The sequence below is a fragment of the Panthera leo genome, chromosome A1 (genome assembly GCF_018350215.1).
Source record: "Panthera leo isolate Ple1 chromosome A1, P.leo_Ple1_pat1.1, whole genome shotgun sequence".
Taxonomy (NCBI): domain Eukaryota; kingdom Metazoa; phylum Chordata; class Mammalia; order Carnivora; family Felidae; genus Panthera; species Panthera leo.
In genome coordinates this window covers 78,641,200-78,665,134 of record NC_056679.1, presented here as the reverse complement: position 1 = coordinate 78,665,134, position 23,935 = coordinate 78,641,200, and the positions used below count along the sequence as shown (strand labels likewise).

At 42.6% G+C, this 23,935-nt stretch overlaps 1 protein-coding gene across 3 annotated transcripts in view; it reads right to left on the bottom strand.

Moving 5' to 3' along the window:
* The window catches only part of MYO16 (myosin XVI), a 615,829-nt gene that overhangs the window by 17,574 nt on the left and 574,320 nt on the right, over window positions 1-23,935 (bottom strand). For all 3 annotated transcript variants that reach the window (XM_042930188.1, XM_042930181.1, XM_042930176.1), the window contains exon 34: window positions 8,868-8,959. In XM_042930188.1, the coding sequence (XP_042786122.1) occupies window positions 8,868-8,959 (92 nt within the window). The remainder of the gene's footprint in view (window positions 1-8,867; window positions 8,960-23,935) is intronic.

The window sequence follows — 23,935 nt, the reverse complement described above, 5'->3', positions numbered from 1 at the left end:
TGAGAAACAGAAAAACATAAAATGGACAGAGCAAAATCCAATCACATCCATAATTACATTAAATGTAAATGGTCTGAACACACCAAATAAAATACAAAGACTATCAGACTGGGTAAAAATAAATAAGACCCATTTATATATTGTTTATAAAAATCACAAGTTAAATATAGAGACATAAATAGGTTAAAAGTAAAGGCATGGATTTTCCTTGGGATGGTGAGGGGGTTAATAGTTGTGATAATAGTTGCAGAACCCTAAGAGCTTACTAAAAAACCCTGAATTGTATAGTTTAAAGGTGTGAACTGTATGGTATGTGAATCATATCTTAATAAAGCTGTTTAAAAGTAATTAAATGAATGGAAAAACATACCTTGCACACAATGATCAAAAGAATGGTTATTTTAATGTCAGTCAAAGAAGACCTCAGGAAAATGAATATTAATTATCAGAAGTACAAATGATAAACAGATCTATTCATCAAAAAGATGCAACACTCTTCAAGGTCTACACACCTAATGACAAAACTTCCAAAAATATAAGGTAAAAACTGATTAGCCTGAAAGGAAAAGTAGCCAAAATCTCAATTATAGTTGGAGACTCAGGGTGCTCTTCTCTCAGTATTCAGTGGACAGAAAATCAGTCACGATACAGAAGCCCCACACAACACTGTCAATCAACTTGACCCAATAGACATTTCCAGATCACTATATGACAATAGCAGGATACTCCTTTTCATGGAAATTCCACCCAGATAGTGCCTATTCTGAGTCATAGAGTAATTCCTGATAAATTGAAGAGAACTGAAATTATGCAAAGTATATATTTTGAGATCATAATGCAACTAAACTAGAAATAAAAAACCAGAAAGATATCTGGAAAGTCCTCAAATGTTTGGAAGGCAACAACATTAGTTAAAGAGGAAACCCTAAGAGAAATTAGAAAGCATGAATTGAATGAAAATAAAAGCAAAACTATCAGAATTTTCAGAACACAGGTAACATAGCCAGAGATGGGAGTGTACTACATTAAATACTATTAGAAAAAACAGAAGGCATGAAATCAATGTTCTACACTTGCTAAGAAACTAGAAATAGAACAATTATACCCAAAGCAAGCAAAAGGAAGGAAATATTAAAGAGCACAGAAATCAATGAAGCAGAAAAATAATAGAGAATATCAATACAATCAAAAGCTGTTTTTAAAAGATCAATGAAGTTGACAAACTTCTGGTCAGACTAAGAAAACACTATAACCAGGGGTGCCTGGGTGGCTCAGTCGGTTAAGAGTCCGACTTTGGCTCAGGTCATGATCTCACAGTCTGTGGGTTCGAGTCCCGCATCGGGCTCTGTGCTGACAGCTCAGAGCCTGGAGCCTGCTTCCGATTCTGTGTCTCCCTCTCTCTCTGCCCCTCCCCTGCTCATGCTCTGTCTCTCTCTGTCACAAAAATAAATAAAAAATATTTTAAAAAATTAAAAAAAAAAAAGAAAACACTATAACCAAAGTGTTTGTCATGCAAGCGACTGACGAGGAATATTATTCAGAATATGTAAAGAATTCTTTCAAGTCATCTAGAAACTCATGCAAACCAGTTCCGAAATAGGAAAAGGATATCTTTGGGCTACTAGGTCTGAGGACATATGAAAACGCTCGACGGCAACCAGGGAAATGTAAAACAAAGCCATAATAAGATCTGTTTTACACTTACCACATCATTAAAAAAATAAAATTAAATTGAAAAATTAAAAAAGAAAGATTAATTAAACCAAGCGACTTTCAGGAAAAAAGGCGGGGGGAGAAACATTCCCTTTTAGAGGTGTGTTCAACTATTTTGGGGAATTATTAGCAGTAACTCCTATGGTTGAAAATGTGCACCCTCAGAAATGCAGTATTTCCATTTCTAGGGGAAACCTTTGGATTTTTTTCCCCCCTAAATTACAAGTTAGGGGCACATTCTATGATCTTCACCGTAGCACTGTTTGTAACAGTAATAATTTGGAAACTTGCTTTTGATCAAGTTTTCCACTCCACTTTGTCAAACTGCAAACATGTTGTTTTTAAGAAATGTCATGAATATATCTATGGAAACCCTCTTTCTGGGAAAAGTTTAAAGTGGAGGAGGCATATTGACACCTACAGTTATGTTTTTAATTAAAAACATTTTTTTTGGTGTTGAAAGGGAGCTTCTAGAGGCACCAGTAAGGATCTGTGCCAAAGCCTTGGTTGTAGCCCTCTGGCAAATGTTTGTGCATCTAAGTCCGTGCTGCCATATTGTCACTGGACATTCAGTACATCCCCGTGCATCTTTCATAGAGCTCACTGGATTAAGATTCTCAGGACCCCCAGAGACACATCCAACCACCTTGTGAGGATCTGGAGGAAGACAGTCTGGCTGCCAGAGGCACGGCTGTCCCCTGAGGCTGGAGGCGGCAGCAAGGCGAGACCCACCCTTCCCGCTGGGGCCGGGTGTTCCTAAGGCCTTGTCTCTTCCAATGGACTTGCTCTCTCCCGAGCTTGCTGAGGGAACTTGAATGCAATGTTGTGCTCAGAGCCTGTGAGTGTGTCCCCTGTAATTGCCCTTCCTACTGCCTCCCGCCTACCGCTCCACGTTAAGGCTTTACATTTAACCTTGAGCTAATACTCAGAATGAAACAGCAAATGAGAGCACCATGCATCCAAATGGGGGAAAAAACACCTCAACAACTAGAAAATAATCTGCAAATCAGTTCAGAGTGACACCTTTATGTACACTGTAAAAGCATACGAATCATCCATTTTTACTTACGGACATGATATAATTTATGGGTACATTCATATTAGTAAAAGTACAAACATGGATGGAGGGTTATGCCCTAATTTCCGGATGGGATTCACCCCGGTGTGGCAGGCGGGGATGGGCTATAGATTTCTCTAAAATATATGGTGCCAGAGCAGATATGGTGAAATGTTACGATTTATTGAAGTTGGGTGTTTTACTCATCACTGTGCTCCCCCCCCAAATATATAGTATTCCATAGCAAAATGTTTTTTGAAAATCACATACATGCCAGCCACATTTTATCAAAATCCCAGAGAAGTGCTGTGTCATGCTGATTCTGTCTAACCCCCTATATATTTTAGATAGCATCTACTATGTTAGAATCAGAATTGATGTTCAGAATACTGACCTTGAAAAAAAAAAAAGAACACCAAGATAATATAGCAAACATTGTTTATACGCATATATTGTTATATGGCAGGCTGCAGGCTTGACATGTTACATGTATTTTCTTTAATCAATTTGAAAACTAACTGCTACTTTCTGTACCTACCTGCTAAATAACAGTTATGGGATTTATACCCATAAATTTTGTTTTTTCTTTTTCTTTTTAGTTTTGTTTTTCTTTTTCTTTTAGTTTTTTCTTTTCTTTTAATTTTAAAAATTAAATCTTTTTAAGGGAATATTGCAGTTCCTAAGTTAAGTCGAATTTGTTCTCAACCGCATTTTCTCAGATGCAATGTTACTCCCTCCCTCATACAATGGTATTGACTCACTACAGCCTTCCCATCTGTAAGGTGAGCATGCAGAGATATCACAAGACCTTCTTATTTTGCATTCTTCTCATATTTCTTAAAACTGAATGATCTCCTCATTGATAATAGTCAACGTGTTCACTAGAAAAATATGCATTTGAATGCATTTGGGATAGACACAGGGTGCAATTTTATGGAGGAAAAATACAAAATAGGAGATTTGCTTTTGTCTTTTATTTCGCAAGTTTCTCTGTAACTATACAGGATTCTTCCCTTCTCTTTTGAAAATGCTGCCACTCAACTCATACCATCAAATTAATTTACTGCCTTCATTTCTGGCACGTACTATGGAAGTCACGAGGGGTGCGTGCTGATTCCCTGAAACCTCAGCTGTGTGAACGAGCCTCCCATGCTACGTCTCGTCTCGTGTTTGCAGCTTATAAATGAAATACTTATACCTTGCCTTTTGAAACAGTTATCTAATTTTTATTTCCCACCATGTGCTTTAGAATCCTCCCTTAATGATTGAGTGTGTCTACATTTTGTTATTTTATCTAGCACTGTCTCTCTGCCATGATACCTATCAGGCATTCACGTGACAAATACGATGAAATACTGAGAAGCCACTGGCTTTATTTAGTGCCCCCACAAGTCTTCACTTTGTTGATATGTGACATTACAAAAAGGTTTCTTTGCTGGTTCAGTAAAACAAACCACATAACAATTTGTCTCTTGACTGTGGATCAATTGACATTGATTACGTTTCTGCTTTCTTTGGTGGCGGTGGTCTGAGTGGGCTAAATACTCATGAAGCTCTTGGGTGCTGGACTGCCACTCTTTTATCCGAGACCACCAATGATTTCTTACGATGGATATTTGAATATGACAGATATTAATGATAACTTTTTATGCTCTTTAAAAAATCATAACAAAAAGTTTGGTAAATAATATGATAACTGCCCACAATGAAACTCAAAGATCATGAACCACACAATGTCGTCGAGGAGAGCAAAACCTGAGAGGAATCAATGGTGAGAAGTGGACGGTGGTAAAGGTAAAATGAAAATGTACATACATAAGGTATGCTCAAGTGAAAAAAGAAAGTGGCCCATTTGTCAATAGCAAGTGTAGAGCCCTAAACAGGTGTATAAATCGACTTCAGGCTGAGGGCAAGAACTGAGAATTTTATTTTATCCCTTCCCTCCTTGTACCCTCCTGCCTTTGGGTCCCTCCCCCACGGGGTTCATGATTTTGCTCTATTTATAATCCACGGGGTTCCTGTGTCAGGTTACCCGGCCTTCTGAGTCAGCAGAGGATTGCAATCACAGCGAAAAGAGCTAAGTCACTCTGGGTTGGAAGGTGCTCTCAGTGTTTCCCTCACTGCTGAGTCTCCTACCGCTGCGTTACTTCGGACGGATCTTTTCATGCCAAATGGCACACACTCTTTTAAAAAAGCTACTATACATCTCATAAAATAGCCAGTAGATAAATGGCATATTATTTTTATAAACACCATCTAATTTCAAAACCGACCTGGATCTCTGGGATTGCAGAGTTGAGCGCTGGGAAGTGCCACAAAGCCCCCATCAGGGCCAGCGTGCGGGATTGCAAGGTATCACGCACTCGCTGCTGGCTGTGTAAGGTCATGGCTATTCTATTTTGCTCCACAGCAAGGACCCACAGAGCCTTCGCTATAAGGAGCAACAACGAACACAGCCACATTCACGATATGGCTAAGGTCCCAGCTTTCATTATTTTCAAATATTTCAAGGGCAATATATTTTCACTACTTTTTAAAAATTGTTGAAGTTTATTTTTGAGAAAGAGAGAGAGACAGAATGCGAGCAAGGGAGGGGTAGAGAGAGGGGGAGAGGCAGAATCTGAAACAGGCTCCAGGCTCTGAGCTGTCAGCACAGAGCACAACGTGGGGCTCGAACCCACGAAGCGTGAGATCATGACCTGAGCTGAAGTTGGATGCTTACCCGACGGAGCCACCCAGGCGCCCCTATTTTTACTACATTTCTGTGAAGTCATTATGTTTTGCAAAGTGTAAGAAATGTTATGATGGAAAAGAACATAAACTACATTGTCTCTCCTCTGCACCTTGAGGAAAGAGACTACTAGTCTTTGCTGAGGCGCTACCCTCATGAGAAAACGTTCCACGTCTATATCGGTGTCAGTGAAAATTCTTATTTGCGAGCCATGAAAAGTAATTCTGGACATCTGAACAGGTGGGACCTTCATTGGAAGGTGAGAGAGAGAGACCGGAGCGAGAAGGAAATTGTGTGGCAAGTGGGCAGGAATCCAAGTGGATTCAGTGCCCGGAGGTCATCGTAACACTGCCTAACAGCTGCCCCAGAGGGAAGTCACCTCTGCCACATGTCACCTCCTTGGTGACATCTACTCTTCTCGTCCCTTCCATCATATGTCTCTCACGCCATAATCCACGGTTGACAGATTGGCTGAGCCCCCCTCACACGTATCGTCTACCTCACAAAGGAGGGAAGGAAGGATGAGCCTCTCCCTTTCTGTTTTCATCGTGAGAAATCTCAGCATGTGTCTGGCAGCTAAAAAGCCAAGTCATAAATGTCCACCATGGCTATTTAGGTTTTTGTCCTGACCAAAAAGTCTTCAAACTGTGTGAAAAAGTTGGATGACTCCTGCAGTGCTTTTAATGGGGTTTGGTCACGTTCATTCTCAGGAATAGGACATATGATCTTGATATCCGTTCAAACCATGCACTCCGAATTTTCCCTATGATCTTTGGCAAATGACCGAATCTGTTTCCTGTTTTCTTTATCTACAATAATGCACATGCATTTTATCTTTCTTTAAGGGATTTCACTAAAATCCTTGATGATGCCAATTAAACTCTAGACCTCCACCAAGAGAAATTCAATTTGTAGTCAACATTTAATTTTACTGCTACATACCCAATCAGTCGAGGGCTGATTTTATAGAATTCTTATCTAATTGCATTAGTAGAAAATTTAAAATGCGATATGCCTGTATGTGTCCATATTTCCTGTGGAATATGTCACACAAGAGTCGTTTTCGCAGAAAGACGTGTGGCCATTAAAGGCGCAATTTCACATAACTCTTACAGCTTCTCAACAGCGAGAAACGTGTCCTAGCATGAGAATCCTCACACTTTACAGGGAAGAAAATGAGCCTGGTTTCCTGCTCCCTTGAAGAAAGGCACTGTGAGATGACTGCAAGCCAAGACTGTTTGCATCTGAACAAAAAGTCCCCGCTGACAGGTAGGAATGGACACTAATTCCTCATGATCTTTCCCATCTCTATTTGCTTCTTAGCCGAACCCATGCAAGACCAGGGAAAAAGTTACAGAGAAGCCTGTTTTATGCACCTTCTTTCAAAATTAACCCTTTCTCTATGAACCACGTTATAGTGGGAGCCCCGGAAAGGGTGTCAGGTGGCCGGCATCTGTGCTCTGAAGTGTAGGAGTCAGTCTTCTAATAAAAATCAAACCGGTGTTCCTTACAAGTAGGCTCCCCTGTGAATTCTCTCAGATAAAGCATCTGTAAGGCTTACAAAGTAAAGTCAATACATCTCTAAGGACCAGAGGGGAGATAGGGCGATCCGTTATTGTAGTCTATCAGCATTTTCTTTCTATTTCAGTCCCTATACATCAGTGCAAGTGATTTGAACCTACTGCATACTGTAAGATTTATTTTTAAGATTAAAGTTATTGATTTTTCTCACTACCTCACCAGTGTTATTTGGAAAAAATCTCAGCTGATGCCAATAGACTAATCTATATAATGCCAAGTATGCAGAAGAAAACAGATCAGTGGCTGGGTTGTCGACTTTATGGAAGCATCTGGATACTCCACTGAGTTTTTTAAAAAGATTTTGATGTAGATATTTGACATCATCAAAATGGTACTATAGCTCCATACAAAATAAGAACCCTGTTGCTAAAGCAATAATTTTGACCCTGTTGATAACAAGCTCTTTGATACATTGTTGGGTGTGTTTCACCTTGAAATGCAAAGTCATCTTTTTGAAGATAATGACCAAAAACAGTATTTTAAATATTTTTTTTTTCAACGTTTTTTATTTATTTTTGGGACAGAGAGAGACATAGCATGAACGGGGAAGGGGCAGAGAGAGAGGGAGACACAGAATCGGAAACAGGCTCCAGGCTCTGAGCCATCAGCCCAGAGCCTGACGCGGGGCTCGAACTCACGGACCGCGAGATCGTGACCTGGCTGAAGTCGGACACTTAACCGACTGCGCCACCCAGGCGCCCCCAAAAACAGTATTTTAAATATTTTAAAATTCAGCATTAAAAGAACACTAAATTATATGATATAAATCCTTTTTCTTTCTAAACACACTAGTGGTGTCGTTGGTTTTTTTGTTTGCTTTTTTCTTGAAGCGATAATCTTCTTTAGTGTGGTGAACTTTTTAAAGCCAAACACATTAAGCATATACACAAAATCACTGAAACATGTCAAAAACGGCTTTGTGAACTGTAATCTCATTTTGGCTTTATAGTGTCCTGATCATACGATACATTTTCTTTACCTATTTTTTTACGTTTATGCATTTTGAGAGAGAGAGACAGAGAGACAGACAGAGAGAGAGAGAGAGAGAGAGAGGGAGAAAACACAAGTGGGGGATGGGCAGAGAGAGAAAGAGGGAGAATCCCAAGCAGTATCCCTGCGGTCAGTGCACAGCCCGATGTGGGGCTTGATCCCAGGAACTGTGAGATCATGATCTGAGTCGGAATCAAGAGTCGAACGCTTAACCAACTGAGCCACCCGGGTGCCCCTAAAGTAAGCTCTATGCCCACGTGGGGCCTGACCTCACGACCCCAAGATCCAGAGTCATGTGCCCCCATATGCTATATTTTAAATCAGTCTGGGCTATGTGGAATTTAGAGGCAGTCAACGAGATAGGATGGCGTGCCGTAACACCACAGGTGCCTCCAGCATTTTATTTCTGTGCGCTTTGCCCTCAGAGTCCTATTTTAGCCGAGGTCAAATGCGGAAACTATGTTAGCATCACTCGGTGGACGTAACATCGTCTTCATCTGACAGTGATTTTTTAAAGACCACAACATAAATTATGTCTACAATATTCAATTTAAAAGTATTACATTTTGTTTGTTTTGGGCATTCTTCTTCTTCCCCTTCTAACCAGCAGAGAGCTGGAGTCTGCTGACAGAGAGAGAGAGGGATGTTGAGCTGGAGATAACTTAGGGATGGAGTGAGAGCAACCGTGTGGTCTAGTCTAGGAGGAACGTACATTCTTGGTCATGCCACACCAAGTCTCTGGTCGTAACTTATTTCCAGCTGTCACTCCAAATGTGAATATCTGAGGGTCCTTACCTGAGTGGTGTGGGTCTCTCTCTGTCTCTGAAACGATGAGGTCGTGAAGGTGCTCACAGAAAATCTGGGGAACCCCTCTTCTTCAGGTAAACCTGTTGAGGTCAACACCAAGTCGAGGTTAAGTTGGGTGTCATTCCCCCAAATAAAAAAAGCTGTGTACTTACTGCCAAAAAGTCGACTTTTTACATCTCATGGATGGAAATGATGGTCAGCAAATACTCATTGGATAAAAATTTCCTAAGGAAACATGGGAACACAAAATACTGTTGCAATTCCATTAAATAAAAGAGGCAAGATGTTGAAAAAAGCAATGAAGGGATGGTGAGGAAATGTTCCATAATGGCACAAAGTGAGCAGAGAAGTACTGTAGGGGAAACTGAGGATAGTTTGGTGAAGCAGGGACAGCAGTGGGAGGAGCCTAAGGGCCTCAGAGAGTGAACGGGTACCTTGGGCCACTACAGTGGAAAGTTGGCATCTCATTTGGGCCGCAGGGAGGCGAAGAGGGGAGTGGAGGACAGACCAGACATTATGGAGTCTACGTGTCACACGAACTCCATTGGCTAGTGTTCACACACAATGGGGAGGAAGGGGTTGGTGGACTCCTATGAGGAAAAGGCCACGGTAGCTGCCCACCCCCAGCAGACCAATTCATCACCAGCCTTGCAGGACAAATAGAGGGTTCAAGGACATGGAAAGCCCCCACTGAAATACTACAGAAGTCCCCATAGACACCAAAGGATTTTATCAGTGATCCCTCACGATAGAAACAGGGTTTCTCCACCTCAGCGCAGCTGGAGCTTTGGGCTGGAAGTTTCTCTGTTGTGGGGCTTCCCTGTGCACTGTGGGATGGTTAGCAGCATCTCTGGCCTCTGCCCTATATGGTAGTAACACCTCACAACTGAGAGAGCCAAAAAATGTCCCCCTGGTGGCAAAACCACCGCTGACTCAGCACCAACAGGAGACAGGGGTTGAGAGTCACCACAAGTGACTTGTTCATAAAGATAAAAGCAAAAATGAACGACTGGGACCTCATGAAGATAAAAGGCTTCTGCACTGCAAAGGAAACAATCAACAAAACTAAAAGGCAACCGAAAGAATGGGAAAAGGTGTTTGCAAATGACATATCAGACAAAGGGCTAGTATACAAAATTTATAAAGAACTCACCAAACTTCACACCCAAAAAACAAATAATCCAGTGAAGAAATGGGCAGAAGACATGAATAGACACTTCTCTAAAGAAGACATCCAGATAGCCAATAGGCACACGAAAAGATGCTCAATGTCACTTCTTATCAGGGAAATACAAATCAAAGCCAGACTCAGATACCACCTCACACTAGTCAGAGTGGCTAAAATGAACAAATCAGGAGACTATAGATGCTGGCAAGGATGTGGAGAAACAGGAACCCTCTTGCACTCTTGGTGGGAATGCAAACTGGTGCAGACACTCTGGAAAACAGTGTGGAGGTTCCTCAAAAAATTAAAAATAGATCTACCCTATGACCCAGCAATAGCACTGCTAAGAATTTACCCAAGGGATACAGGAGTGTTGATGCATAAGGGCACTTGTACCCCAGTGTTTATAGCAGCACTTTCAACAATAGCCAAATTATGGAAAGAGCCTAAATGTCCATCAGCTGACAAATGGAGAAAGAAGATGTGGTTTATATACACAATGGAATACTACTTGGCAATGAAAAAGAATGACCATTTGCAGCAACGTGGATAGAACTAGAAGGTATTACGCTAAGTGAAATAAGTCAGGCAGAGAAAGACAGACACCATATGTTTTCACTCTTATGTGGATCCTGAGAAACTTAACAGAAGACCATGGGGGAGGGGAAGGAAAAAAAAAAGTTGGAGAGGGAGGGAGCCAAACCATAAAAGACTCTTTAAAACTGAGAACAAACTGAGGGTTGATGGGGCGTGGGAGGGAGGGGAAAGTGGGTGATGGGCATTGAGGAGGGCACCTGTTGGGATGAGCACTGGGTGTTGCATGGAAACCAATTTGACAATAAATTTCATATTAAAAAAAAAAAGATGGAAACATGAAAAGAAGAAAATTACCTGACGGAATGAGCTCAATCCAGGGGCCTTAAATTATGAAGTGATAGCTGCTCTTCTCTAAAATTGTAATTAACTAGTATGGTATAATTGATCAGACATATACAGGCTTCCCAAATTCAAGATCATTAGGAAATCACTGCACGCCTTTTCAGATCAGGAGTGAGTGAGCCCAGGAAGTCCACAGAACCCTATCAGCACATAACAAGCCCCCCCTACCCCCAGTCAATCTTCCTGTTACAGATACAAAGGCCTTGGCATGGAAAGGTTAGCTTCATCGACACCAGGCACACTGGGGCCAGCACCTGGAAAGGGACAGGCCTACACATGGAAGTCATGGGGCAAGATGGGCCCTGGCCACAAGCAACAGCAATGTCTGAAGTTGGCCAGGGGAAATTATATTAGAGACTGGCATAGCAGGTGTGGGAAAGGGGCCAATCAATCAGTGTTTGAGTGATCTGGAAACTAAACCAGGAGGGAGGAATGATGGACATCTGAGATCAGTCACAAATTGGAATCCCAGGCATCCAAATAAGCAGGGAGTCAGCAAAAACTGGGTGTCCAGGCAGGAAGGCACAGCCAAGTCCGGGATTCATGTGTAGCAGGAGTGTCAGAGGTGTGGGGGCTGGTGGGGGAAACAGAGAGCTTACTGACGAGCAAGGACAGACGTCCACCTTCTGGAGCACTGGGTTCCAGGAATTGGACGGTGGGGGAGAAAGCTGTCATCCATTTTTCAAAACTAAATTATAAATCAGAAGTTTACGCCCCAAATAAAACAGAAACTCAGTGTGCCGAGGATACAGACTCAGAGCCAAATCAATAGCATAATGTGCTATATATCACGTCATAAAGAAAGTTAAGAAGTATTTGTGGTCATTGTCTGAGTAAGGCACTGGGAAATACAATGACTAAAGGAAAGTCCTGCCATTGCACAGGAGTGGCCTTCCACCAGAACACACGGCAGGGTGATTTGTGGGTTAGTCAGCATCCTGGAGAGAGCAGGGGTGAATTCTGATGGAGGGGATTAGGGGAATGTGACGGTGGGGACGCCAAAGGGTCTGGGCATTCCGGGACGAGAAGGCTCCGAATGGTCAAGAAGGTGAGATGGGCCTCCTTGGGAGAGCTCCAGGGAAGAAGTTCCAGATGGTTCCATGCCTCAAGAAAGGACCACTGAGAGGGTGCGGCCAGCGGGGGCCCCTGCAGAATGTGCTGGAAGGTAGAGAGATCAAGGGCAAGCACTTCACATGCCATCTCACAGACGTCTGACAGTAGCCTGTAAGCCACGGACAACACTGTGGGTTTCCAGAGGGGATGGGATGTGATGCCATTTTACCTGAGTGGTGAGTGAAGAGGCATTTCTTACCTGTTGACTAAAGAAATCACTGATCCCAGAACCTGTGGCAGGGTCACCAGGGTAGGGACAGAGGGTGTCAGTGTGGGGCAGGTGAATGTGTGGGGACCCCGGTGTGGGGGGGGGGGGTTCAGGGAGAAGAAAGCGGTGCTGGAAAGCTTGCCGTGGATGGTATCTCCTCCCCTTGGGCAGGTGCAGGTTGGGGGAGGAGCTGAGACTGACCAGCCTGGGGTGCAGAAAACCCTGCCTGGATGTCTGTAGCAAACAGGTGGGAGAACCCCACTTGGGCCAATATACCCAGCAAATGGAAACAGCAGATAAAGTAATAGCCAGGCAGCCCTGGAGGTGCAGAGGATGTTAGAAGGCAGAGTTCTGTTCCGCTTTGTTTTTGACCCAAAAGATTTCTATCTTATTGTCATATCGGAAGCAGCACGTGTTAAAGGCGAATAATCTAACAGTGACACCAGAAGAAAAAAAAATGTGGAGGAAAAATGTATTACTATCTCTACTTGAACATTTAAAAATAAACATATGCCAAAAATCATAAAAATTTATACATATAAAATAGTTTACATAAATTTTACATATAAATATAAAATATTAAAAAGATGAAAAAGAATACAGAATATTTAAATACACTAAATAAAAGGCTCTATTGTTCTTAAAACATCCTACAAATCAAAATAAAGGACCTACTGGCAGATTTTAAAATATGGGAAAAGAATATGTATAGAGAGGAAAGAGAGTATATGGCCCCTAAATGATAAACATGTTCATTTTCATTAAGTACCCAAAGAAATGCACATAAAGGTAACAATAGCTTAGCCACCTTATTGGTCAAGATAACAAATATTTCAAAACTTTTTGTTACTGAAATTTCATACACATATAAGAGTCAAGAGAATACGCAAGGAAAGTCCATGTGCCCATGACCAAGCTTTGGGATGTTCGTTATTTCAATTTTGTTTCATTTACTTCTCATTAGCTTTGAAAAAAAGAAAGAAAAGAAAAGATGTAGCAATTGTGTCATTTCACCTGTCAGCTAGCCAAAGACCCCAGAAAAGGCCCCAAGTCTTGGGGTAAAGAATTCTACTGTGTTCCTACCAAGTTAAAGGTTCTTGATCAGTGCTGGGGGCCATCGAAGGTCAATCTGGAACCTTTATTTGTCGACTTCCATTGAAGGCTTCTACCACGGACAATTGCTCGCACATACTCATGAACGTGCTTTCGTTTTCTTGCAGCCACAGCCTTGTCCCCAGACCCCATTCTGTGGTGATAATTCCCAGTGGATGTAGTTCTGTGTCCTCAACACATTCTTACTACAGCGGCAACAGTGGGCCTCAAAATGCTAAGCATGTCCATTTGATATGAAACCATCCGTTTAAGGAGCCATGCTTGTCCAAATTAGAGCAAGGGCTAAGATCTTCTGAAACTGTCCCTGTCCTACCCCCCAGATACCCAGCTCTTCTGTTCAAAGAAAGCATGCAGAGGCTTCGAGAAGGCATTCCCCACCTGCTGATCTGGGCCACGTAATAGATGGCAGCACTCTGTACAACATGCTGTTTGGCACTGGGGCTTGGCAGGGGGGAGTCAGGAAGTCATCAGCCTTGATCCAGGGGCCAGGTAGAGGGAGGAGGCTCCCTGCTCCTCTCCCTGAGCAGTGGGTGCTGCTCAGAGCTTTGTCAATTCATCCTTCCCCGGGATGCTCAGGGGAAGTGGTATTTAGGACACTCTCCTCATCATGTGTGGTGTGGATCCAGGCCCTGGACTTCCCTGAGTTTGTAAGGTGATTTTGCAAAGGGGGAGACTCTGCGGCGGTGAAGTCTACGCATAAAACCCTGGGGGTTTATGTAGAGCCTTCTAAGAAGAGAAGAATAGGGCAGGCTGGAGAGGGTGGTGTGGCTCTGAGTCTTAAGTAATGAACCCCTTAGAATCTGCCAGTCACAATCCCTGAGGCTCTGTTGGGACCCAAGTGTGTTTAGTTGATAGCAATATATGATTCTCCTTGCGTGTCCTCCCAGCTTACCAAATACCTCCGATCTCGAAGTCATGATTCTCCTGGGTTTTGTGAAACTGCATGCTGGCGTTCCCGTCTCTGATCATTTATTCCGTATCTCCACGTCTGTCCTTCTCAAAGTACGTTTCTCAAAGCTTGGCACTCCACATGGTTTTGTGGTCAGATTTTCTCCTCGTTTCTCTTTAAAACTTTTCCTCTGATGCTGCAAATGATCCCCATTTCTCCAGCTCCCGTGAAAATCCTGCCTTCCTTATCTTTCCCTCCTGGAGCTCCCCTTAGACTCCCGAATTATCACCAGCATTTATGTCACGACTGTCTACCGCCAGAAGTCCTTCTCATCGCTTGAACTCCAAACCCAACCCACAGGATAAACCTCTCAGAACTCCGCTTCTTCTGTGAAAGAGTGCGCTGTTCTCTCCCTCCTATCCCAGTCCATCCTGGAACATTCTCCTTGGTGTTAATAGGATCAACACACACCTGCTGTTCCCAACCTCGGGTTTTGTTCCACTCTTCACCCTGAGTAACACAATCAGGGAAGTTCCTCCAAAACAGCCAATGTATGGTACCCCACCCTCTCCAAGCAAAGACCAGTCTTCCAGAGACACTCTTTGAACTGGCATTCAACGCCATCTTATTCACTGACCTACGCCATCAAAGTAGCTCACTCCCATCCCGCCACGGAGATATATTTTCTTCCCTGGAAGGTGTGCCCTTCTAGTCTGAATCTCATTCATTTTGAAAATCCCAATCCTCACCAGGAGCATCTGTAAAATCCCAGCCCTCGTGAATCTCTTCCTCCACATGGTGGCCACACCAGAGCACTCCTTTTTTGTGTGGTTGACCTGACACTTGTCACTGGCTGCCCTGTTCTGTGATCTCTCTTGACACATAATGCTAATGCTCTACATATGCTCTGCTTATACCCAAAGAGCACCCCGTGATTCGCTTAGACTCCCCACGGCTCTGCACGCATTGCACAATGCCTGCATGCAACTGGTGCTTAATAAATGCTTTGTGACTGATGTGCACCTGCCTCTCACTAGGCTTCTTCAGGCCATTCTGTCCTTTATATTATTTTGAATCTTCGAACCCTCCAAGGGATAAAACAGAACCTTTCCTGGAACGCTCCCATAAATCCCGACGTCCATTCATTCCGCCAAAATGATATGCGAGTTTGACTCTATGCATGTGTGTATTGGGGTCGATGTCATTACCATAGATTCTAGCATTACAGTCTGTCTGGTCTTGGACAAATTAATTCGCGGCCTTGTGCCTTATCGACATCATGCATTTTTGTTTTTATTGGACACATTTTTCAGTGATCTAGCTCCAAGAAACCTAAGCTTTTCTGATATCTGTGTAGTAGGTAATGTATATAGAGCACTATTTGGGGTGGCATCATTGTACCAGATCCTCATAACAATCCCATACGGCAGGTCCCTTGATTATCCCCATTTTTAAGATGAGAAAACAGAGGACCAGAAAGGTTAAGTAATTTGCTCACAGCCATGGAATCAATGAACCTCAGAGCTGGGGTCTGAGCACAGGCAAACAGGAACAATGCAGCGTTGCCAGGAAAGAACAGTCAGCCTTTGAATCCAGCTGTTTTTAATCGGGGCTTCTTAACTACAGTGGAGGAGATTTAATTAAATGGAGTCCAAATTAGCAATTATTCAATATGACTTCAAAATATTTTTAGCCAGAAGGAGTGGGGCAGGGCTTTCTACATGCCCGAGAAGCTGGCTTTCTTTGCAAAGCTACCTTCTGCTGCTGAAAATAGATAATTGCACAATATTCCAGATTGTCAAGTGAAGGCTTGCTTCCTCTGGCAGTCAGCTTTTGAGTCAGACAACAGTATGAGTTCCAAAGAATCTATACAATTCCCATAAACAAAGTGATGTTGTAAAACGTATATGTGAATGTTTTTCACGGGCTCCAACCAGAGGAGCCCTGCCAGCATTCCACATCTACCTCGAGCAGGGCTGACGAAAAGCCGTTTTTAGATGTTTCCAGAATCACTGGGGTTTGGTGCTCCAGTGGCGCTCGATTCAATACGGAATCTACAAAAAATGCAGAGTTCCAGGTCCCAGAGCGTCCTATCCACTCTGTCCCTACGGAAAGCCCTTTACACCGCAGATAACCCTTACTGCGCACCGACGATAAACATAACGCAAATAAAAAGAGAGACAGTCCTCACAGAATGATAAATGTAAAATCAAGTGTAATGACTGTGTTCTTTAGTTGCCATTTGTTTCCTGATGCCCAGCAATAAAATGTATATTCACTGAGCAGCAAGCAAGCAAATCGTACTGAACATAAAATGGCCTGGCTGGAATTTCTTTATGTCTTTATTTCCCCCCACGAAATAAACATCTTTATACTCACAATATTTTGTGTGATACAACGAAAATGTCCTAACACTGAAAACTGTTCTTTAATCTAATGATAAATAACCACAAGTCCAGGGAATAATTAAGTATACCAAAAAAGATCTAAGTCTGTGTTCACATCAGTAAAAGGATGGCAATTAAAGTAAATGATAGCTATAATTACCCACACATAACTATATTTCAGCAAACGAACAAACAGAGAATTATTTCTGGGAAGCAGAGGTAGCATGCAGATCCTGGCATTCAAGATAAATCATTTCCTAGAAAAATAACACTATTTCTGATTCAATTAGAATTCCAAGTTATTTTAAACATTTATTTCCATCTTGTGCCTTTATTTAGAAAGCACACTGACTATCCCTGGTGAATTAGGAATCGGTACCAGTAACCGCTTTCAGAGCGAGGATGGGTCACACCTACATCAGGCGTGGCACAGGTGTAATATCGGGTCAGTTCTTATACTGATGGGCAGAAGTTTTCTGACTCCACACCCTGCACAGAACTTACTGGTCCCTGCGTAACATGCAACATGGCCCCGGTCGGTAAGTGCTTACCCAGTGCTAAGCACGGTGCCCGATGCTGTAATGATGATGGGAAGGTGGCAGGAGACGGGACATCCATGGTGTTCACGAAAGTAGAACCACATAAACGTGGCAAGTGGCTTTGAAAGACTGAAATCCCAACTGAAATAATTTTCCTTTTGTGCGTGTGGCTCCTGATTATTTCCAAGGGATCATCAATTAATGACAACTCAGAACTAGCTTTATTTTAAACTCTGGTCCCTATGAGATTTAAGGGGTAGTGTGTTCTAGGGCCTGAACATTTGTCAGATGCTGAAGGTGAGAAGCCCGAGAGCCCTACATATTTAATGTGATATTATTAATTTCAGGCAATGTATTCCAAAAAAGTTTCCATCTGGGGCTAGAGGATTTCTTGTCTGTTCCATTGGTTTTTGACTTTACTTTGATTTTTAGAGTAAAACTCACAGATTTTTGTATGAGGTTTTCCAAGATTATTGTCCAAGCCATAACGTTTGGCTTTTGACTCAAGACACAGACAAATTAAATAATTTGGTGACAAGAAGTTTCTATTTTCTCTTTCTTTATGGTAGGATAAACTTCACCCAAGGAGCTAGGGAGAAGGACATTGGGTGAAATTTTAGCAAAAACGAATGAGAATAAGGTCATCTTTCTTAAATAGATGTGTATTCAGTTTTGGTCATTCTAACATATTTTAAATTCCTTTTTTTTTTTTTTTGTTTTGTTTAGTGGTGATCTTTAAATCCTCCAAAATTGCAAGGAAAACAGGTATTAATTACTTTCTTAATAGGTACGTGTAGTCCTTGTGAAATATACTTCTATCGCATACTTGCTGGCTATTATTGTCACTCAAATTCCATTTTTATTATATTAGGACTATTTAAGTTCAATATAAGGGTATACAATTGTTTTTGTTATCTTTACCTCCTCACAAAGGAATTACTTCTCACATCAGAGATTTCAGAAAGTAACCATCTTAATTTTTTTTAATTTAAAAAATTTTTACTTTACGTATGTATGTATGTATGTATGTATGTATGTATGTATGTATTAATTTATTCAGAGAGAGTGAGTGCATGTGCGGTCGGAGGTGGGGCCACAGAAAGAGGAAAAGACAGAATCTTAAACAGGATTCACACCCAGTGTGCCTGATGTAGGGCTAAATCTCAGGACCGTGAGATCATGACCTGAGAGATAATCAAGAGGTGAATGCTTCACAGACTGAGCCACCCTAACTCCCCAGAAATTCACCATCTTAAAAGAAAGATTGTATCTCAAAAAAAAAAAAAAAAGGAAGATCGTATCTGTATACGTCCAGCTAAACAGATGCACATAGATGTGAACGTCAAACATTGACATGGGGAGTTTTACAAAACTCCTCTTTTAATTAAGATGTTGTCTCAAGGGTGGAAAGGTGGGAGATAATCTTGCTGTCTGACAGCTTATTTACTGTAAATCCTGGCAGCCCTAAAGGATGGAGTGTCATGTACTGAACACACGTATGGCTATCTGTAATCAACTCAGATTTGTAGTTGTTGACAGAGATAGACCACGGTATTCCAAATGGGGGGAGCAGAACAGTAAAACTACATCCATGTATAACTCAAACTTTATAAAAATAAAGCCAAATATACAATGTAGATACACGCATTTGTGTGAAAAAATAAAACTCAACACAGTGGAACAATAGACATTTTTGGAGTATTTCTAGGTAATAGGATTGATGGTAGTTTTTATTCTTTATTATTCTTCCCTAAAAGAATTGTTCTTCGCACTGCTCTAAAACATGTATAATTTTCATAACATGCATGAAATTATAAATGCCACATTAATAATATGTTATTTTTAAAAGCTGTGAAATTCAGTCAGGAGACGATGTTTAGAAAGGTCAAAACTGGGGCACCTGGGTGTCTCAGCTGGTTAAGTGTTTGACTCTTGACTTCAGCTCAGGTCATGATCTCCCAGGATCAGGATCGAGCCCTGCGTTGGGCTCTGTGCTGACAGGGCAGAGCCTGCTTGGGATTCTGTCTCTCCCTCTTTCTCTGCCCCCTCTCCCCCACGTTGCTTGTGCTGTCCCTCTCTCAAAATAAATAAACATTTTTTTTTTTTTAAAGGGAGGACAATATTATGGAGTCCGAGAGCCTGCATCATTCTTTGCTGAACTTTGGTCTGTTCGCGGTGGCAATACAATTCGGTCAGTGGTTTCCTTTTTCTAGCGGTCTTTCTTGCTGGTAGAAAAATCCTTCTCTATCTTACTGATGTAAGATACTGCCACCCCCCACCCCACACCCCCTTGCACCAAAAAGCCTCTGCCTTGTGATCTGCCTACTTTTGATCATTATTCATTATTCTTGCTTAATATGGTGGGTGAGATTCCTAAACACATTTGGGTTTTTCTCCTTGCATGTGATTCCAATGATCTTTTTTCCAAGTGTCAACAGAGAATCCCCACAATGCTCTGGAGACCTTAATGCTCTGTCCCCACCGACTACCTGCCTCTGGTCCCTCCAGGTAACCTGTGACTTGTCACTGCAATGCCCTGCCTGGTTTTCATCCTACACTCGCTGTCCTCCTCCCGCTCTGGACCCTGGCGGAGAGCACACGTGGGTGGGCAATGTACTAGGCCTAGAAGCTGCACCCCCAGCCTCCCTATGTTCTTCTGGACCTAGAGGGACTTCTGACACAGGATGGGGACATCCCTATGGGGGATGCATACAGTCCCTCCCTTCTGGAGCCCCTCCCCCCAGCCCCTCCCTCGCCAAACCCCCTCCTCCTTTCCAGAGTCCCACCCCCCTGGAGCCCCTCCTCCCCAGCACCCCCCTCCCAGAGCCTCTCCTCCCGGAGCCCCTCTTCCTCAGAGCCCCTCCCCTATCTCTCAACCTCGCTCCCCTCCCCCAGCTCCCCTTCCTAGGAGCCCCACCTCCCGCAGCCTCTCCTCCCCTGTGCTCAGTGCTCCCATTCTACAGGTTGTGTTGTGTTGTGTGTTGTTCTCCTGCGCTTTTCATGTGCATTTTCTCTAATTACCAATGAAGCTGGGCTCTGAAAAATGTTTGTGCTTATTAATGTCCAAAAACAATTTCCTATTCAATAGTCTTGTTTATAAGTAAACTCTGAATATGAGTCTTCATTAGTTAAATGTGTTGAATACATGTGTATACTTATACACACACACACACACACACACACACACACACACACAGTTTTTCCCCTTTGTGGTTAGCACTCTTTTGTGGCCTGTGTAAGAAGTTCTTCTTTCTTTTCCTACCTCTGAAGTTAAAAAAAATCATCCTATATTTTCTACTACAAATTTTATTTTATGTTTGACACTTGGATGTCTAATCCACCAGAAATCTTTTGTGTGTAGGGCACCAAGTAGGGGTCAAGTTCACTGTTTTCCTCACATGGGTAGCCATCGATTATCCTTCCCCCAGCGCCCTGCAATGCCAAGTTCGTCATAAATTAAGTGGTTTTTATGCAAGCTGGGAAGCTTTTCTTTATTTCCCCCTTCTTCTGTATCCCTAGCCTCTGGAAGAGTTTGTGTAATATTGGCATTGTTTCGTCCTTTTTAAAATTTTGAGGCAACTCACTGGAAAAGTCATTTGGGCCTAGTGTTTTCCTCATAGAAAAGTGTTCAATTACAAATTCAATTAATTTAATATTTACGTTACCGTTTAGCCTTTTTTATTTTTTTTTTGGTCCATTTTGGTTAGTTGTATTTGTTTTTTAATGTGTCTCCTCATCTAAATCCACAAATTAAAAATAAATAAGTAAATTTGCAAAACTGTCTTGGCACAAACTGTTTGTACAATACTCAGTATTATTTTTTCATTTCTGTAAGATCTGTGGCAGGCCCCCTCTTTGTCCCCAGAGTTGGCCTTCTGGGTCCCCTTCTTTATTTCCCTGCCACCCTTGCAGGAAACTTGGCAATTTTATTCATGCTGCAAAGATTGTTTTTGTTTGAAAACTTTTGGGTTTGTTATTTGTTACCTATTTGTTATAAATTTCAGTGACACAGTTCTTACCTTTGTCACATCTTTCCTCCTACTTGCTTAGTGTTTAATTTGTGGTTCGGTTTCCAACTTGTTGACATTTAAAAAACCCAATTTTTGGCCTTTCTTCTTTTGTAATGTATGGGTTTAAAGACATACATTTCCACTGATGAAGACATTAGCAGTATCCTGTGCATTCTGTTATGTTTTCATTGGCATTCGTTACAATATTCTGTATTTTCCCTCACATTTAAATGTTAAGCATCATGTTTTACATGGTTTTCAGAAATTTTAGGCTTTAAAATACTGTATTAATCAATTCACTTTTTAAAAAAAGTATAGCATGTTTTTTAAAAAATATTTAATGTTTATTTATTTTTAAGAGACAGAGAGAGACAGAGCATGAGTGGGGCAGGGGCAGAAAGAGAGGGAGACAGAATCCGAAGCAGGTTCCAGGCTCTGAGCTGTCAGCACAGACCCTGACGGAGGGCTCAAACCCATGAACTGGTAGATCATGACCTGAGCCGAAGTCAGATGCTTAACCGACTGAGCCACCCAGGCACCGCAATCAACTCATCTATAATGGAAATTCACATTAAACGGGTCTCTTAAAATTTCATGGATTTCGAGTTCAGTTATTTTCAAAGGTGCTTTTGTGTCTACCATCCACGACCTTTCTATCTGGCCTGTTTTCCAGAAATCTCCGGTTTACCTCTTTTTCGCCAACTTTTGGGTGGACTGGCTTTTATTATTGTTTTACCCTCTCTATTAGTTTGGAAATCATATACTCCACTATTATTCCTTCTGTGGTGGCCTTTGAAATTACAGCTAGTTTGAGTTATCTGTGCGTAATCAGAAACGCTGTTTTACCATCTCAACTTCACTTGGTTTTTTCATTATTTTCCTATTTGTATCTCTGAAAATCTGGGTATGCCTGGGCTTCATCTTCCAGTTCTTACCTTTTTCTAAAACTATCTTTAGCTCCTTTTCATTCTTACAGAAGTTTTTTTATTGCTTATAAAAATCTAGGGACACTAGGGTGGCTCAGTCCATTAAGCAGCCGACTCTGGCTCAGGTCATGATCTCAGGGTTCGTGGGTTCAAGCTCCGTGTGGGGCTCTGTGCTGACAGTTCGGACCCTGGAGCTGCTTTGGATTCTGCGTCCCCCCCACCCCCACCCCTCTCCTGCTTGCACTCTGTCTCTCTCAAAAATAAACAAACATTAATTTTTTTTTTTTAATTCTAGCTTGGCAATTATTTTATTTGAGCACATGACATACGTGACTTTGGTGTCTTTGGGCTTCCATTGTTGCTCTTTGGAACTTGTCTTTTTTTTAACTTCTGGCTGCTTTTAAGATTCACTCTTAGTTACCCGTGGTTCACTATGATATGCCTAGGAGCAGTTTTGTTTTTATTTATTCTACTCAGGCTTTCTTTGTTTCAAGAAAAGTCACATTTATAGACAGAAAGATGTCTATAAATTTCGAGGAACATGTACATTCTTGTTTGTCAACAGCAATTCATGGCCCTCTGCAGTCTGCTACGGTCTGAGTGTCTGTCCCCCCTTCTCCCAAATGTTTATTTTGGAATCCCAGCCTTCAAGGTGATGGCTTTAGGAGGGAGGGCCTCTCGGAGGATGTTAGGTCATGAGGCTGGAGCCCTCACGACTGGGGTTCGTGCACTTCTGAAAGAGACCCTAGAGCACAGGCTCATTCCTTCCAATCTTGTGAGGACACAGGGAGACTGGCAATCAGCCAGGTGGAGGAGGGCCCAGGTCGGCACCGACCGCACCGGCCCCGCTGATCGTGATCGTGGACATCCGGGACTGTGAGCAAATACTTCTGCTGTTGATGAGCCGCCCGGTCTGGGTATTTTGCTACAGCTGCCTGGACGGAACTAGACAGCAGACCATCCCCTGCCACTCATGCAGCCTTGGGCAATGTTGGATTCTTTTTGCACTTAGCGCAACGTGCTTGAGAGGCACCCGTTTCGTGGCGTGTAAGGTTAGTGCCCCCCCCAAACTTTTTTGGCTGTTTATCCACATGCCAGGCAGCCTATACAATGGCCCCCAGTGAGCCCACCACCAGGCACTCACAACTCATCTAACCCCCTCCCATCGGGTAGACGGCATGGATGACCTACAGACAGAATGTGGCAGACGTGCTGCGTGTCACCTGCAGGGGTGGGCTAGGTAAGGACCGCGGCCCCCACCCAGACGCTCTTTCTTGGTCTCTCATGGCCAGCTGCCCTGGTTCGAGGCCACCCTTATGGCGAAGGCCATGTGAGTGGGCTGGTGAGGCCTGCCAGTGGCCATGTAAGTGATCCTGAAATTGGGCCACCTTTTCATCAAGCGTCAAGATATCTAGGGTTTTGGCCAACAGTCAGTTGACAGCCGCCTCACAGGGGACCTTGCAACAAAGGCACTCCCCTCAGCCACAGCCAGATTCTTGACCCACAGAAGGTATGAAAACATAGCCTTTTGTTGAATTAAGCCTCTGAGTTCTGGGAGGCGGTAGTTTTTACACAGGAGTAGATAACGAACATGACTCGGTCACCAGTTGAAGGTATCCATTTTAAATATGTGTATTTTTTAATGCTGATTTATTCTTGAGAGAGAGAGAACACAAGTGGTGGAGGGGCAGAGAGAGGGGGAGACACAGAATCCAAAGCAGCATCCAGGCTCTGAGCTGTCAGCACAGAGCCCAACGCAGGGCTCCA